General features: G+C 47.0%; 1 protein-coding gene across 6 annotated transcripts in view; it reads left to right on the forward strand.

Annotated features, from left to right (window-relative positions):
• LOC124006306 (rho GTPase-activating protein 32-like) overlaps positions 1-18779 on the forward strand; it is a 38478-nt gene that overhangs the window by 5416 nt on the left and 14283 nt on the right. For 5 of the 6 annotated variants that reach the window (XM_046316237.1, XM_046316236.1, XM_046316241.1 and 2 more), the window contains exons 2-9: positions 8175-8266; positions 9621-9705; positions 14795-14881; positions 15159-15296; positions 15651-15743; positions 16231-16353; positions 17142-17219; positions 18328-18394. In XM_046316237.1, the coding sequence (XP_046172193.1) occupies positions 8175-8266; positions 9621-9705; positions 14795-14881; positions 15159-15296; positions 15651-15743; positions 16231-16353; positions 17142-17219; positions 18328-18394 (763 nt within the window). Of the gene's footprint in view, positions 1-3580; positions 3650-8174; positions 8267-9620; positions 9706-14794; positions 14882-15158; positions 15297-15650; positions 15744-16230; positions 16354-17141; positions 17220-18327; positions 18395-18779 lie in introns of all 6 variants that reach the window. The other variant, XM_046316238.1, reaches the window with a different exon arrangement.

The raw sequence follows: 18779 nt of genomic DNA on the forward strand, positions 1-18779 counted from the left end.
ACCCTCTTTTTCTTTCCTCTACTTCTTTCTTTTTAGTATTTTCTCTCCCTCTCTTGTGTGTCTCAATCTCACGTGGCTGCAGCTGGGATGAGGGCAGTGTTTGGTGTTTAGTATGCTGCCGGTGGCTCTGTGTCTTTCCTGTCGCGTGGAAGAAAGAGGACGGGGCTCCCAGAGAGGCGCTTTTTGGGTAACGGGCGGTGGGGGGTGACAGGGGGACTGTCTGTTTCCCAGGGACCCTCTTCTGGAATGTCCATGATAGAGCCCACCTTGCTCCATTCTTACACAGCCTAGACCCTCCCCAGTCTTCCATCTCAGCTAGCCTTCGCTATGGCTTCCCATGCTTACTCGGGGAGATGGGAGAAGATTTGGGGGGCAGTGTTTGTTGCATTAGCCTTAAGGAGTACAGGGAGGCAGGGATGGGTGAGTGCGGTTCCTTTTTTGGGGTGTCGTTGGGGGTTGGGTGGGATCTATAGGAGGTGAGGGGATGGTGGGGCATGGCTGAATGGGAAGGCCTGTTTTGTTCTGTGAAAGGTCAAAGGGCAGTGTGGGGGGAGTTAACGGAGCTCATGCATTAGAAACACACTCCCAGTAAAGTTGTTTTGAGGCTGGGAGACAGAAGAAGCACCCCTCTGGTACACCTCTACAGTGTTAGTGATGGCATACTACATCAATAACCAAGGAGCCTAATGTTGCGTGAAACATGAAAAGTAATCATGTGCAGTCTAGTGTTGTGACGTGACTATCTAACTGTACCTCACTAAGTGTGTTTACATGTGCCATTGGGCTGTCAACCTGCTGAATGACTTGACCCCTGGCCTCTCGTGTCTGGATCCAGGCTGATGCTTCTCCCCCATGTCCAGTCCCCAAGCTCCTTTCACTGTAGTAGCCCCTGGATTTGAACAACACAGTCCCTGTCTGTCTCTGTCACCCCCACGTGTGCAGTGTGTCCGGCGTGACAGACTTGTAGCCAATAACGAAAAGAGCAGATTTGTGATGCCCATCCTCCTCGCCCCACCTTCCCTGAATTCTCCCAAGATCCGTCTCCCAACATTACCCACTTATTCAGTCCTCAGAGAAAGAGGGGCTGACACTTCTATTACACTGGGTCGCTACGAAAGCGAGGGGGAGGGAGAGAGTGAGCATGAAAGGACACTCTTTGAACCTATTGTTCCCCCTGGAGAATGAGGGAAGGAAGGAACGAAGGGTGGAGAAGTGTAGGGGATTCTCATTGTCCTCTTTCATACAGAAAGTGAGTGAAATGGAGGAGTGAGAGAAGCAGGGGATGGGGCATGGAGGAGTAGCAGGGGGAGTTCTAGACAACAAGCAAAACTGTTGGAGCAGCTGGGTTACACAAACAGACATTTACCTTTTGGGCTGTAGTATTCTCTGTTGGCAAGCCTGTTGGCAAGCCAGACCCAGCCAACCATCCCAAGCCAACGTTGTGCTGTGACCTGAAGAGGACAGACCAAGACTCCTTGACTGTGAAGACCGCGTCGCTTGGAGTGGGGCGGATTACTGACCGTGGGAGAAAAGGGACAATAACAAATGGCTCTTCTTCTGCTTGACTGACCCTCTATCCTATTGTCTTATTTTGGGGTCAAGATCCAGGACACCTGCTGAGCCTCAGAGAGGCAGAGACAAAACAATCATCGTAATAATAGCCAGCCAGAGATTTAGTTATGAGAGATTTGTCAGGATTGATTTATGCAGAGTGGTTTTGAGCTTGTTTTTCAGTCGTCATATATATATGTGTGTGTGAGTGAGACCCACTTCACTCAACACACCTACAGGCATGAGAGTTGCTTGCCACTGTCGCTACACCAACATCTGTGTCAAGTTCAGAGTCTGTAGAGGAATGAGAGAAGCTCTCACACCCCTGCACACACCGTCCAGTTCACCCCACATAGTCGAGCACATTTGAGCCTGCTTAAACCCTCTCAATCGCACAAGCATGGAAGTAGTTGAAAGACTCTCACACCATTATTTTTCATTCCCTGTGACACACTCTAGCATGCACATCCACACACACACACACACACTCTAGCATAGACATCCACACACACTCTTATCCTACTCTGACATCCTGTCCACCTAAATCTTATCCATGCAGTCCTTTTTATAAGCTCGAGAAAGCACACAATCTCCCTCTCACGGCCTGACATGCAAAAACATGTTGCGTTACCATAGCGACGCTGCTCACATGACGGAAGATCTCGGCAACTGTTGGTAAGGCTCTGGCTGACTAGAAAGCATGGGGCCTCACTTCCCACATCATAAACACCAACGTCTGCTCTGCACAGACCAACAGGCTTGCCCACTGACTAGTCAACATTTTAAGCACACTCGATGCCTGTAAGGAACAGTCTCACTCTTGTGATTCATAGGGTAGAGTAGGCCTAGCCGAACTCCCTACAATTACGAAGCCTAACCATGTGACTTGGGACTGTTGTAGGAGTTGAATGGCAGAGGCTATAATAGAATGATCATTGGGCAGATTCACTTGCAGAGAATTCCCTCCTACACACACATTCAAATCAATGGCATTGTTTTTGTATGTGTTTTTTTAGGGGCATTGTTACATAGCAGCAGAATACTCCCCCTCCCAGAGAAAGCTTCACTGATACTCTTTGATACTTTTCTAATGTGCGCCCCCCCCACACACACACACACACACACAAACACGCAGCATAGGCACGCCAAATCTGATACACACACACACACACACACACACACACACACACACACACACACACACACACACACACACACACACACACACACACACACACGACTTAGGCATACTCTAGAAGGAACAAAACTGTCACATTTAACCCATTTCCTCAGCGTGTTGACCCCTGTGTGTGACCCATGCCTGTCTGCTCCTCTCCACCTCCAACTAACTAGATTAGCCAACTCCCCTGAGACACAGTGTGACAACACTTCACTCTGCTGTAATACTGGGAAGCCCAAGCACAATGATGCTGTCCGTGCTGACAACTTCACAGGTTATACTGTTAGAAATGGTATGCGACTGACTTATCGAAATACCAAGGGTTGTTGTCAACAAAGAGTATTCAAAACCAGCATAGGCATCTGAGATCTGTTTCTCTCTGTGGGTTATGGGTTAGATGGCACTATTATATGGATGGTTCTGTATGGGAATCAAGTGACCTTTTAATTGTGTCAGAGTGGAGAAGGCTTTCAGAGCAGTGGTGTTGATGCATGGCCTTGTTACGTTAGATCAGAGCTGGTTGGTTAAGGTTTGGCTCTTTCTGATGGAGCGTGAACAGTCAGCCATGTCCTCTTGCACCAGCTCTCAACACAGGCCACTTCGTGTTACAGCAAAGCTCAATAGAATTGTTTTTATTTATTTATGTTTTTATTTTATTTTTTTACCCTCAAACAATTAGGCTAAACAAAAGTCTGACCTTCTCTCCAGAATCAACTTTGAACTCAACTTACTCAAATCCCTCAAGGAAGCAGTCTAGAGTGTATTGTCTCTTGTCTACACACATTAAGCCTCTTGTATGAAGGGACGGAAATTAAATGTGCTTCCTTCGTTTTCTTTTTCTGTGTGAAGTGTCGTGACCCCAGTGGGTTGGGAAATGCACCATGTTTATACGCGCTATGAGCCGGACAGTCATGTCTGGTAAGTCTCCGTCTACCCAAACTGTCTGTATGCACCTCTTTATGTCTGTGGGTACTTATTGTGCCTGTCTATGTGTGGTATGGTGGTCTGTCTGCACATGTGTGTAAATATACATACTTGTGCATGCGGTCAACAATTATTACAAGTATTGTCTATCTCTGTATGTCGTCAGCACGATAATGTCTGTGTGTGTGGCTTTACCCAGTGTGGTGTGAGTGATCTGCTATTCTGGGGAGACATTCTATCTATGTTATCTCTGTGGCCTGTACAGTATGCATGCTTGTTTTGTCTTATTCCCCTGTGTCTCCATGGTGGTCATGTCTCTGTGTGGCACTGTTTGCCACAGAACAGTGGGAAATGTTCATTATGGCACGTAGTTATGGACCAGAAACTACCCAGCAATGGATGACTTTGTACCAGTGTTGGCGATGATCCTCTGAAAATATTGATTACCAAGCTACCAATTACTTCACACTGGAGGAAGAAAAACTACACTAGAGTTACTTTGAAAAAGTAGTTCACTAGATCCAACTACTTTGTGATAAGTTATCATATCAAAATCTGAAATGTCATTGACTACAATTTGTTAAAACAGATCTCTCTGAAGTAAGATAACAGAATGTGCATATTAAACACAAACTGTCTTTCAAATGAGAATTAGGGGAAGGGCTGATGCCAAAAAAAGATAAGAAATTCTTGTCTACTTCAGCCATATCTTCTTTTCTATTTGCAAGAAGAGTAGTGTATAGTTCCAGTAGTTAGCTACACCGCTACATGGCCAAAAAAAAGTAATTATCTATGTACTAAAACACTACCAAGATTGGAATTTAGTAAACTACATTTTGAAGTTGGTGGTAGTTTCAGTTACTTGTTGAACTACATGTAGTTCACTACTCCCCAACACTGGGTAGACTCTGGGTAGACTCTGGGTAGAGCTGGTGCTGAACAACTGCAGCCGCTCTTCCCAAACAAGATCAGAGTTCCTGCTTTCCCGGTCCCTAAAGAGAGGCTGGAATACCAGGCATGCATTACATGGACTGTTGTTGGATCAGGGCACAAACATTCAAACTATGAGGTGAGATCTGATGACAGCGGCCTTACTGAGAGAACCAGGGCTTATCATTTAAAGATGTCTAAACTGAGAGGGGGTTTATATAGCATGCTGGATCCTCTAGACTCAACAGAACATGGTTTCTAGGTCAGCCTACTATACAGTTCTTCTCTGTACCACCAAGACTCCCTCCTCTTGGTCTTGTCGAAGCATTAAACGTGACACCTTTTTATTGCCCCTTATGTGGTTTTGCTATGATGTGGAGGTTGTGTTACCCTGTGTCACTGGCAGTTGTCGCCAGATAGATTAGGAAGGAAACCAAGCGTTTATATAAAGCGACCGATCGCCCGTCAGTCTGTCTCCTGCCCCTCACAGAACAGCTGAGAAGCCTGAGCTCTGGCAATGGCCCAGGGTTCAGATCGCTGTGTGTGTTCACACCATGAAATATTCAACAGTCAAGCATGTGTCTGTGCACACGCACACAGACGTAACCGCCAGGTATGCTAGGTCCACTTACCTGTCCCACTGAGCAGAATGCACTGAGAAGGGACCGTGATGGCTGGGCGGAGGTAACCATAGGAGACCGATGGTGACAGACAGATGGATGGACAGAGGAGATACATAGCACTGGAGATGGACTACACCAACATCTAAAAAGAACCCCCGCCCCCCTTGAAAGGGGTCCTCAATATGTTCAAGAAGAGGAGGATGCAGAAGGTAGAGAACAGGAGGTGGTGTGGAATCAATGGGGGGGGTGAGAGTGAATGCCTGCAGGGGTTATTACCCTGCCTGAATGCCATTAGGATTCTCATGTCTTTGGTTTTTGTCTGAAGAAGACCTGTTGCTGTACAACAATACCTACTAGAGCCTAGTCTCTTAGGTTTAACTGCTGCTATTGTCCCTGAAGGCTGTGTGTGGATACTGCCCTGCTCTGACCGCCTGTCTGTGTCTCTGACCGTCTAGCTAACTGTTGTTTGGAAGCGGTGGCTTCCATGGCAGATCCAGTTTCAGGTGTCTATTGTACCATACCGGCTGCCCATGAAACTCTAGCCTGGTGTAGAGTGAAGAGGGGTGTGGAGTTACTGGAAGAGCAACGACATGACGTGGTTCTCTACGTGGTCCGCTAATGACCTTTAGCATCCATTAATGTACCAGTCGGGTGGTGAACTAAGGTTTTACAATGTTGGAGATGGAATGAATGCATGTTGCAGACAGTCAGTGCAGACTGGATACAAGGTTCTTGTCTATAAATACCTCATCCCCTGCTTTGTAATGATGGACTCTCAGCTCGTTGAGTTTCTCTGCTGTTGTCACGCTGTCAGAGGGATTGAGTCGAGGCTAAGGGGCCGGCCTGTACTGAGGGCTGAACAGACACATCTTGGTGTGTGACACGCTCAATGCTTAAGTGATGCAGCACTGATGTATTCTGATTAAGCCTAGCTGTGCCCAGTTTAGCCCCAGTGCTTTCAGCCTCTATGGGCCCCGCTGAGTGCGTACACACACACACACACACACACACACACACACACACACACACACACACACAGGTGGAGGCAGGTTTGTCCAGGCTTACTGTTAACAGTCAATTTACCACAGCAAGCCTATGCCAGGTGCTCGCAAGCCCACTCTCCCACTCACTCACCCAGGAACGGTGAGGGTGTCAGTTTTCCCTAAGCGATTGACCAGGCCCAGTTTGGGTTTGTAAGGTCAGTCACGGGAGGAGTAGTACTGATCCTAGGCCAATACTCTGAGGAGTAATGTTTTTCCCTGGAGCTGCAGTACTCTATCTAGCGCTGCATCCTCTGCTGAGGAATAACCTGTGAACAGACGCGCTGTCCCCAATCACAAGTGATTCACAACTGGGAAGGTTTTAAAAGCCCAGGTCTTTTCATTGCTGTATCCTTTAAAGGTGTTGCAGGAGCCCATGACAGGCCGAGTGATGGAGAATCTGATCTTCAACCTGGTTTGCACCCTTCCAAACTGTATCCAGTCTGCTATTGTCACAGTTGCTGTTGGCATGTGAGAGTGAGACATTGTAAGATAGGCCAACTCTCTGAGGAAGCGGTAGATTCTTTTACACTTGTTCAGGTAGAGGCCTTTAGCGTCTGAACATGGGGTTTTGATATTTGATCCCATTTGAGTATTTGAAGGAGATTCGGGAGTCACTCATCCACATACTTTTAGCCTAATTCCCATCTCATCCTCCCTCCATCTGGGCAAAACCATTTCCCACTGTCTATGTTGTGAATGGAGATGGTTGTCACCAATTCATCTCATGGGGGTTACAACCCTGCCTAATTTACATATTTATTTTTATTTAACTAGGCAAGTCAGTTAATAACAAATTCTTATTTACAATGACTGCCTACCAGGGAACAGTGGGTTAACTGCCTTGTTCAGGGGCAGAATGGCAGATTTTTACCTTGTCAGCTTGGGGATTTGATTCAGCAACCTTTATGTTACAACGCTCTAACCACTAGGCTACCTGCTGCATCTGAGTCTATTTGGGACATATTTCCCTGACAACAGACAAATTACTTCAGTTACCCTCTACCAAAGCCTTATGGGTGTAATATACACTGGTCGTGTGAAAAATGGCTTGTTTACGTACACACACACAGTGAGCGATTGATGTTCGTTCCCTCTGGTGGTTGACAGCTCATCATTACTGCTACCTGTTTGTGTAGGAGTGGGTGTGTTGGTTTGCATTCATCAGCTGGATAATATGGAAAGGAGGTGGATATTGACATTGAGAGAGGGAGAGCAAGAGAGGTATGAATGAAAATGGGGACAAATATTTGTCTTTCGTTCATTTGTGATGACGATTACATGGCTGTATGCTGGTTTTAGAGATGAGTGAAGGCAGACCTAAAGCCAGAGGGAGAGGAGGGGTGTGTGTCTGGTTTGCCGTAGGGCCTGTGAAGGTGTGAACCGTGTGATGGTTAGAGCTGTGTTTCCACCTGCTGTTGAGTCAGTATGAGTCAGTGCGCATTCAGCTCTGCTGTGTGACGGCTGCTGCATCGTCATGCAGATCCTGACAGGAAGGACTGGATACGCGCAGGGGACAGGGATTTACTAACTAACAGCTTATATATGCTACAGCATGTGAAGTAGAATCAAACACAGCTACTACACTTTGCTCTGTCCTCTGCAGTGGTGTTAGTTGTGCTGTGTTTGTGTAAGTATCTTCTGCATGTTCTGTACTGTAGTCAGGAGTGACATCATGGGGCTGAGGAAGTTGCTTTGACCAAGTCAAATCACTGTCAAGAAGGAAGAGATTTTGTAGATGGTGTAGCCTATAAACCATACTTTGACGATAGTAGATATCTAGATATCTCCTGGTTGATGTCCTCCCGCTCTCCCTTTTGAGGTACAGTCTTGACCACCACCCCTGGAGACAGACAGACACCATGTAACGTGGCCTGTTGACTGTTGTTTTACTAACTATCTTTTTCCTCTTTCTCCCTCCCGAAGGCTTGGAGCACTGATAATCTGGACACTTCCGGGGAGCCCACTACCCGCTCCGTGGGCACCACTGCCAACTTGAAGGGGAAGATGAGCAAGAGGTGATACTGCCGCTAAGACTGGCACACTGCCCTCCGGGTCTTAATCGTTTCACTGAGGGTGGATTGGAACAGTTAAAGATCATTTTAAAGAGGGTGGAACAAGTACACTGCTGACCTGCACATGGGAAATGTGACTGCAGTGTAGTTACAGGACGCAGAAGTGGTGTGAAATGTGACTGCAGTGTAGTTACAGGACGCAGAAGTGGTGTGAAATGTGACTGCAGTGTAGTTACAGGACGCAGAAGTGGTGTGAAATGTGACTGCAGTGTAGTTACAGGACGCAGAAGTGGTGTGAAATGTGACTGCAGTGTGAAATGTGAAATGTGACTGCAGTGTAGTTACAGGACGCAGAAGTGGTGTGAAATGTGACTGCAGTGTAGTTACAGGACGCAGAAGTGGTGTGAAATGTGAACCATTAGGCACCGATGGAACTTTGGTGCCAGACAGGGGATGCCAAGCATAGACTGACAGGAAGGGTGTATATTATATATATTTTAGTATTTCAGGTTCACTATACTTTCTAGCTGTGCTCTGTGATGAATGCCCTTGTATGGACATCCCTGTCAGGTATTAAACCACTTCTGTGGAGACACGGGTCGGAGAGAAGTTTATACACAAACACATACAGGGAACCTCAGAACTTCCCTTACAGACCACGCAGTGCTGTGAAACAGGACGTTCCCCAGTTTCATTTCCCCCTGGCTGTGGTGAGATTATGTTGTAGTTGATAGTGGGAGGTTGATGTGATGTGAAGCTTAGAGGAGTGAGTGGTGTCACTGATAAAGTCTGGCCCTGGTCACCGCAGGTTGGCATGAAACCTAACCTTAACCACACCGCTAAACCTAATGCCTAACCTTAAATTTAAGACCAAAAGCACAGTTTTGTTTTCATACATTTTTACAATATAGAAGTCGCTCACTTTTGCCTGCAGGGCAAGATTCATGACAAACATCGAGCTGCAAAAATCACCATGCAATGGAACTGCCACAGTCAGTGTGTGCATTTGAGAGTAGGGACATGCAGAGCAGTCTGCCCAGGGTGGTTTCTGTTCACACGAGAACCATTGTCACTGTCAAGCTCCCATAGCTACAGCTTTGTTTGTCCTGGCTACAGTTTGTCCCATAGCTACAGCTTTGTTTGTCCTGGAGCTTCTCCTAACCTAAGTGTAAGTCTACTAATTCACCCAAACATAGATAGACTGTATACAGGGCTTCTATTGCTGCACTAACGTTAGAACAGTGTTGGTCTGCTGCTGTTCAAGACAAATACGTTCTCTGTATTGTGACTCTCACTCTGTGACTGTATAATGCTGTTATTTAATCTAATCTGACTGCTGTGTGTGTTTCTATCTCAGGCTGTCTGTTGTGAAAGGTCACTTCCCTAAGCTCGTTGACTGTGCCCACTTCCACTATGACAATGTGGAGTTTGGCTCCATCGAGGTAGGTTTCGACGCAATCAATCAATCAATCAAATGTATTTGTAAAGCCCTTCTTACATCAGCTGATGTCACAAAGTGCTGTACAGAAACCCAGCCTAAAACCCCAAACAGCAAGCAATACAGATGAAGAAGCACGGTGGCTAGGAAAAACTCCCTAGAAAGGCCAGAACCTAGGAAGAAACCAAGAGAGGAACCAGGCTATGAGGGGTGGTCAGTCCTCTTCTGGCTGTGCTGGGTGGAGATTATAACAGAACATGGCCAAGATGTTCAAATGTTCACAGATGACCAGCAGGGTCAAATAATAATAATCACAGTGGTTATTGAGGGTGCAACAGGTCAGCACCTCAGGAGATTAATGTCAGTTGGTTTTTCATAGCTGATCATTTAGAGTATCTCTTTTGCTCCTGCTCTCTCTAAAGAGTTGAAAACAGCAGGTCTGGGACAGGTAACTAGACTGGACACAAGACTGCGTGCGGACTAAAATGCCCATTTTAGAAATGTAAACTACAAAGATGTCCTGCTTGGCTGACTGTAAATTAAGTGTGTTTTTAACTATGTCTATTACTAACGTCATAGGTCCTCATGGATGTTCCAGTGGCCTGCATTATAATCCCAGCCTCATGTTGTAATGTTACTGTATTGATGACAACCCCAGCCTCATGTTATAATGTTACTGTAGTGATTACAACCCCAGCCTCATGCTGTAATGTTACTGTAGTGACTACAACCCCAGCCTCATGTTATAATGACAACCCCAGCCTCATGCTGTAATGTTACTGTAGTGACTACAACCCCAGCCTCATGTTATAATGTTACTGTAGTGACTACAACCCCAGCCTCGTGTTATAATGTTACTGTAGTGATGACAACCCCAGCCTCATGTTATGTAATGACAACCCCAGTTATGCTGTAGTGACTACAACCCCAGCCTCATGTTATAATGTTACTGTAGTGACTACAACCCCAGCCTCATGTTATAATGTTACTGTAGTGATGACAACCCCAGCCTCATGCTGTAATGTTACTGTAGTGATGACAACCCCAGCCTCATGCTGTAATGTTACTGTAGTGATGACAACCCCAGTCTTATGCTGTAATGTTACTGTAGTGATGACAACCCCAGCCTCATGTTGTAATGTTACTGTAGTGACTACAACCCCAGCCTCATGCTGTAATGTTGCTGTAGTGACGACAACCCCAGCCTCATGTTTTAATGTTACTGTAGTGACTACAACCCCAGCCTCCTGCTGTAATGTTACTGTAGTGATGACAACCCTAGCCTCATGTTGTAATGTTACTGTAGTGATGACAACCCCAGCCTCATGCTGTAATGTTACTGTAGTGATGACAACCCCAGCCTCATGTTGTAATGTTACTGTAGTGATGACAACCCCAGCCTCATGCTGTAATGTTACTGTAGTGACGACAGCCTCATGCTGTAATGTTACTGTAGTGATGACAGCCTCATGTTGTAATGTTACTGTAGTGATGACAGCCTCATGTTGTAATGTTACTGTAGTGACGACAACCCCAGCCTCATGTTATAATATTACTGTAGTGACTACAACCCCAGCCTCCTGCTGTAATGTTACTGTAGTGATGACAACCCTAGCCTCATGTTGTAATGTTACTGTAGTGATGACAACCCCAGCCTCATGTTGTAATGTTACTGTAGTGATGACAACCCCAGCCTCATGTTTTAATGTTACTGTAGTGATGACAACCCCAGTCTTATGCTGTAATGTTACTGTAGTGATGACAACCCCAGCCTCATGTTGTAATGTTACTGTAGTGACTACAACCCCAGCCTCATGCTGTAATGTTGCTGTAGTGACGACAACCCCAGCCTCATGTTTTAATGTTACTGTAGTGACTACAACCCCAGCCTCCTGCCGTAATGTTACTGTAGTGATGACAACCCTAGCCTCATGTTGTAATGTTACTGTGGTGATGACAACCCCAGCCTCATGCTGTAATGTTACTGTAGTGATGACAACCCCAGCCTCATGTTTTAATGTTACTGTAGTGACTACAACCCCAGCCTCCTGCCGTAATGTTACTGTAGTGATGACAACCCTAGCCTCATGTTGTAATGTTACTGTGGTGACGACAGCCCCAGCCTCATGCTGTAATGTTACTGTAGTGATGACAACCCCAGCCTCATGTTGTAATGTTACTGTAGTGATGACAACCCCAGCCTCATGCTGTAATGTTACTGTAGTGACGACAGCCTCATGCTGTAATGTTACTGTAGTGATGACAGCCCCAGCCTCATGTTGTAATGTTACTGTAGTGACTACAACCCCAGCCTCATGTTGTAATGTTACTGTAGTGATGACAACCCCAGCCTCATGCTGTAATGTTACTTTAGTGATGACAACCCCAGCCTCATGTTGTATTGTTACTGTAGTGATGACAGCTTCATGCCTGTAATATTACTGTAGTGACGACAACCCCAGCCTCATGCTGTAATGTTACTGTAGTAATTATCACATGTGAATAGGACTGACAGACTCTCCTAATGACCTCACAATACAGGTCTCACTGTGGGTTACGCTGTGTGTTACTGCATGTCTGTACTGTGTGTGTGTGTGTTCCTGATTGTCTGCACTGTGTGTGTGTGTTCCTGAATGTCTGCACTGTGGGTGTGTGTTCCTGAATGTCTGCACTGTGGGTGTTTCAGTCAGAATGCGTCAGGACTGTGGGCTTGATGTGGAAGGGGGTGGGCACAGTGGCGAGATGAGAGCAGCAACATCTCCAGGGCTGAGGCTGGCTCTCTTTCTTTGCATGACCTACACACTCTCTCTCACTCGCACACACGCTCACTCACTCACTCACTCACTCCTGGGCACACAACCACAACTGGACTCACAAATACAAACTCAGTCAGATTTTCTGTCCATGGGCATCGGAGTGGAAGAGCAGCAGTACTCTCCCTTTTCTCTGACATTCACACTGAGCACATTCTCATACCTCTCTAGATACTGTTCATTGTAACGTAGTTGGTTAATTCATTTTCACACTCTTATGTTCATAAACTTGTTGTTTACTTATACAAGCACACACCGTGTACAATTCCACCCACCCTAAAAAAAATCTAAATGAACACACTGTTAAACATACGCTACTTCAACATAACATCATCCTATAACAAGGATTTTGTAACTTTAATGCCATTTTAAACACGGTCATGATGATTAACTCCATACACCTGATGTCGTGAGTGACATCATCACCTCCATATCTCTCCCCACCCAGCACAGCTGTTAGTGCTCTCTTTCTCTCTGTGTGTGTGTGTGTATGTGTGTTGAGCAGAGGGAGCACTGCTCATTAGTGTCTGAAGCCCCTGAAGAAAAGAGATCTCACTGTCCTTGCTCTCTGAGTCAGAAACAAACACGTGTCAAAACCCTCTATTCTTCCTCTCTTTCTTGCATTTGCTTTCTTTTTTAAGTCTCTCTGGCTACTTTCTCTTTACCTCTCCTTCTCTTCCTACCTCCCTCCTCTTAGTCTCTCCTCTTTATCCCTCTCCTCCTTTCTACCTCTCTCCACTGTCTCTCCTCTTTATCCCTCGCCCCCTCTTTCCACCTCTCTCCACTGTCTCCTCTTTATCACTCTCCTCCTCTTTCTACCTCTCCTCCTCTTTCTACCTCTCCTCCTCTTTCTACCTCTCTCCACTGTCTCCTCTTTATCCCTCCCCTCCTCCTTTCTACCTCTCTCCACTGCCTCCTCTTTATCCCTCCTCCTCCTCTTTCTACCTCTCTCCACTGTCTCCTCTTTATACATCTCCTCTTTATCCCTCCTCCTCTTTCTACCTCTCTCCACTGCCTCCTCTTTATCCCTCCTCCTCTTTCTACCTCTCTCCACTGTCTCCTCTTTATACATCTCCTCTTTATCCCTCCTCCTCTTTCTACCTCTCTCCACTGCCTCCTCTTTATCCCTCTCCTCCTCTTTCTACCTGTCTCCTCTTTATCCCCCTCCTCCTCTTTCTACCTGTCTCCTCTTTATCCCCCTCCTCCTCTTTCTACCTCTCTCCACTGTCTCCTCTTTATCCCCCTCCTCTTTCTACCTCTCTCCACTGTCTCCTCTTTATCCCTCTCCTCCTCTTTCTACCTCTCTCCACTGTCTCCTCTTTATCCCTCTCCTCCTCTTTCTACCTCTCTCCACTGTCTCCTCTTTATCCCCCTCCTCCTCATTATCCCCCTCCTCCTCTTTCTACCTCTCTCCACTGTCTCCTCTTTATCCCCTCCTCCTCTTTCTACCTCTCTCCACTGTCTCCTCTTTATCCCCCTCCTCTTTCTACCTCTCTCCACTGTCTCCTCTTTATCCCCCTCCTCCTCTTTCTACCTCTCTCCACTGTCTCTCCTCTTTATCCCTCTCTCCACTGAGTCTCTCTCCTCTTTCTACCGCTCTCCACTGAGTCTCTCTCCTCTTTATCTCTCGCTCCCTGTCTCTTTATGTGTATCCCTCTCTGAGGCGTTAGTCATAGTGGATGTGATGTGAAGGTCCGAGGTCCACAACACTGCCTGTCTCATTTCAGATTAAAGAATTTTCTCTTTTAATCTGCCTGGAGCCTCAACAACGCCCTCACTTCTTCCTCCTCTTCCCCAAAAAAGACAAAAAAAACCTACGGCTCCACCCGAGGCTTTCTATTAGCTACACATGGCTCTGATGTCACTAGTTTAGCAGGTGTATCTTTTCACAGCTTTCTCTGCATTGTTAAGTCCATTAAACGTTAATACAATTCTCTGCATTGTTAAGTCCATTAAACGTTAATACTGTTTGTTGGCTGAGATGTTGTCGGCCATTTTGAAAGATCTCCTCTGATTTAGTTGGCTGCTTTATGAGAAGATGCAGAATTTGGGCGACTAGGAGGAAGGTTGTGTAAAAGGTACCAGGCAAGGATTGCCATTTCCCTGGATATAATGTATCCTGATCGTGTGTGTAGGTATAGGAGAGTGCTTTGTAGTATCCTTGTATGTGTGCTTTCTTATTCTGTGTGCAGTAGGCTGTATGTTTTGTATAGTTACATATAGTTGCTCCTCCTGTTCCTCTGACCCATGCTTGAGTATGTGTGTGTTTCTGTTCCTCAGTTGCAGTTTGCGAATGAGCAGAGCGATGCCAGCTGGATCTCGGGCTCTGCCAAAGACCTGGTTTTCCTGGTGCAGGTGTCCTGCCAGGTGAGTGGTCACAGCCACGTACCCTCGCCAAACACGTGCACACACACTCACACATCTCCTTGCCAGGGGCTATATCTAACCCAGACACATTCACACCAACACGTACACTTTGACAGAGTGGGAATATATTTCCCCCTCTCTCTTCCTCTCTCCTCCTGTCTGACTTACCCCCCCCCCCTTCCTTGCTCTCCTCCTCACATGAATATTTCTGTCCCCTCTTCTTTCCCTCTCGCTGTCTCGCGTGCTCTCTCTCTCTCCGTCTGTCTGTGTGATGTAGACTAAGACGTGGATGGTTCGGCGCTCCTATGAGGAGTTCCGTACTCTGGACGCTCACCTTCACCAGTGTATCTACGACCGGCGTTACTCCCAGCTGCTGCCCCTGCCACCCCTCAGCGAGATCGGGGACAGGGTAGAGGTGAGTGGGGACTGTGGGAGAGTTTATTTGTTGAGGTGGTTATGTAACATTCTGGCTGAATTAGCTGTAGAATGTTTTTCTGTACTGTATGGAGGTCGATGGTACCGCTGTAAGTCAGCCTGAAGACCTCTGAGAATGACATGAAATTACCTTCATCGAGGTGATAGTAGTAGTCATGGTTGTCTGTGACCTGTCTGTCTCTGCACATTTGTTCTCTGATTCTAGCAGGTGTTGATATTTGGGTCACCTGTCTTCATCTATGGTGTCTGGGAGTAGATGTATGTAATTGGCTGTCGGCTCCTACAGTAGCTGTGTGTTAAAAGTCCTGTGTCAGTTGTTTTTGTTGTTTATCAGATCTTCACCCCGCTGCTGTCGGAGTACCTGAGCCGCCTCTCCATGATTGTGGACAACAAGCTCAACTGTGGGCCTGTGCTCACCTGGATGGAGGTGAGACTAAGTATCTTTAGAAAACATAAGAGCGTGGACTGTGTGGTCCAGTGGTTACAGCCGCTGACCCCGGCTCACATATACGCCAGAGTCAGCATGGGTTCGAATCTGGCCCACTGCCTCCCCCATCTTTCACACGGTAGTACGATCTCTTCAATAAAGCTTAAAAAATAAAACCGTGGGACTGCTATTTACATTTTTTGGGGGAGTGGGGCTGCCCCTCCCCCAAAGACGTTGAAAGAAAGAGTGAAGGTGAGAATAAGCTGTAAAAACATGGAAACATAATAAATTGTCCAGAGAAAGAAGACAATTTTTGGGGAAGACCAAAGAAGAGTGGGAGAGAGAAAGAGTGCTAGAGAGACAGGCTTTGTCTTACCACCTGTCCATTAGCCCTACTACTATAATTAAGGGATATTGAGAGAATGGTGTAATTATTTGCCTGTCTATTCCTTAAACAACAGAGGTTTGTGTTTGCTGTTCCTCTCAGATTGACAACCGTGGGAATCGGTTCCTCCTGAAAGAGGAAGCTTCGCTCAACGTTCCCGCCATCGCCGCTGCTCATGTCATCAAGCGCTACACGGCGCAGGCCAGCGACGAGATCTCCATTGAGGTATGGAGCTGCTGCAGGGATACACAGAACCAAATGAGATTTACATTAGTGGCAGTCATAGTTTTCAGATTTCTATGTCACCTCTGTCTGGGCCTCGGTCTCTGTTTGGCTGTCACCTTCCTTTTTCTTTTTTTTTCCTCCATCTTCCTGTTCTGTCTATTCCTGTCCTCTTCTCCTCCTACTGCTCTACATACTGCTCCTCTTTCCGTTTCTGGGCCACAGCACTCCGGAATGGGGTGACCCAAACACTGAGGCACATTTTAGCACTTCTCCGTCTCTCTTTCAGTCTCACTCTCTCGCGCTCTCTCTCTTTCTGTGTCTCTCTCTCCCCCTACTCTCTCTCTGTTTCTCTCCCTCTCTCTCTCATCTCCTCTCTGTCCTGTCCTCCTTGCAGTGAGCAATGGCAACTGTTTCTCATCTGTTATCTGAAATAAGTGTGAGTGGAGTTCATCCAAATCAGGCAGGACTACATTATGCCCTGATCCAGCTTGTTGTGTCTGGATAATGTTTAGTTTTGGGGCTGGTGTTTTGACTGCTGAGGCTGTATTATGTGTGTTGATGTACTTTTTTTGTGTGTGTGTGGGGGGGGTGTGATGTTAAATGAAGTCATCTGGCTTATTTGCCTGTAGAATTTGTCTGAAGTCGGAGGTTGTTTAATGTCTTTGTGTGTGTGTGTGTGTGTGTGTGTGTGTGTGTGTGTGTGTGTGTGTGTGTGTGTGTGTGTGTGTGTGTGTGTGTGTGTGTGTGTGTGTGTGTGTGTGTGTGTGTGTGTGTGTGTGTGTCTCCAGGTGGGAGATATCCTGTCTGTAATTGATATGCCACCCAAAGAGGACTCCAACTGGTGGAGGGGGAAGCATGGCTTCCAGGTACACAACACAATCACAGGAGAATTCCACCACTGCCTGTCTTTCTCAAGCACACGCCTGTTTTTCTCACGCACACGCCTGTCTTTCTCACGCGCACGCCTGTCTTTCTCACGCGCACGCCTGTCTTTCTCACGCGCACACGCCCGTCTTTCTCACGCGCACACGCCCGTCTTTCTCACGCGCACACGCCCGTCTTTCTCACGCGCACACGCCCGTCTTTCTCACGCGCACACGCCCGTCTTTCTCACGCGCACACGCCCGTCTTTCTCACGCGCACACGCCCACGCCCGTCTTTCTCACGCGCACACGCCCGTCTTTCTCACGCGCACGCGCGCCCCGTCTTTCTCACGCGCACACGCCCGTCTTTCTCACGCGCACACGCCGTCTTTCTCACGCGCACACGACCGTCTTTCTCACGCGCACACGCCCGTCTTTCTCACGCGCACACGCCCGTCTTTCTCACGCGCACACGCCCGTCTTTCTCACGCGCACACGCCCGTCTTTCTCACGCGCACACGCCCGTCTTTCTCACGCGCACACGCCCGTCTTTCTCACGCGCACACGCGCACACGTCTTTCTCACGCGCACACGCCCGTCTTTCTCACGCGCACACGCCCGTCTTTCTCACGCGCACACGCCCGTCTTTCTCACGCGCACACGCCCGTCTTTCTCACGCGCACACGCCCGTCTTTCTCACGCGCACACGCCCGTCTTTCTCACGCGCACACGCCCGTCTTTCTCACGCGCACACGCCCGTCTTTCTCACGCGCACACGCCCGTCTTTCCCACGCGCACACGCCCGTCTCTCCCCCGCGCACACGCCCGTCTTCCCCACCCACTCTGAAAAGTCCCGCTGCAGAACAACAGTTCTCCAGATGGCTACATTCACTATCTCACGTCTCCATGTTTCTGTACTTCCCTTCTCGTTTGTTCCCTCTATTTCTTTCTTTCAATGTTCTCTATTTTCACTGAGCTTTTACTTTTCTTTTAACTCGTTTTTTCTTGTTTTTTAACCTATGTGTAAGCTAGTGTGTGTGTGTGTGTGTCCAAGTTTTTGTGTGTGTCCATGCTTGTCATCCTCAGTTACTTTGGTCTTTCCCCCCTTTAGGTGGGCTTCTTCCCCAGTGAGTGTGTGGAGCTCATCAACGAGAAGCCTCAGTCCGCCGCTAAAATAGGTGGCTTACACACACACACACACACACACACACGTTATGACACCAACATACTAAATCCCACTTACTGTACATTATCACATACAGTGCCTTCGGAAAGTACTCAGACCCCTTGACTTTTTCCACATTTTGTTACGTTATTCAAAAATTTATAAAATACATGTTTTTCCTCATCAATCTACAGACAATACCCCATAATGACAAAGCAAAAACGTGTTAAAAAATAAAGATAAAAAAATACAGAAATACCTTATTTACATAAGTATTCAGACCCTTTGCTATGAGACTTGAAATTGAGCTCCGGTGCATCCTGTTTCCATTAATCATCCGTGCGATGTTTCTACAACTTGATTTGGAAAGGCACACACCTGTCTATATAAAGGTCCCA

Source organism: Oncorhynchus gorbuscha, linkage group LG19, assembly GCF_021184085.1.
Source record: "Oncorhynchus gorbuscha isolate QuinsamMale2020 ecotype Even-year linkage group LG19, OgorEven_v1.0, whole genome shotgun sequence".
NCBI lineage: Eukaryota > Metazoa > Chordata > Actinopteri > Salmoniformes > Salmonidae > Oncorhynchus > Oncorhynchus gorbuscha.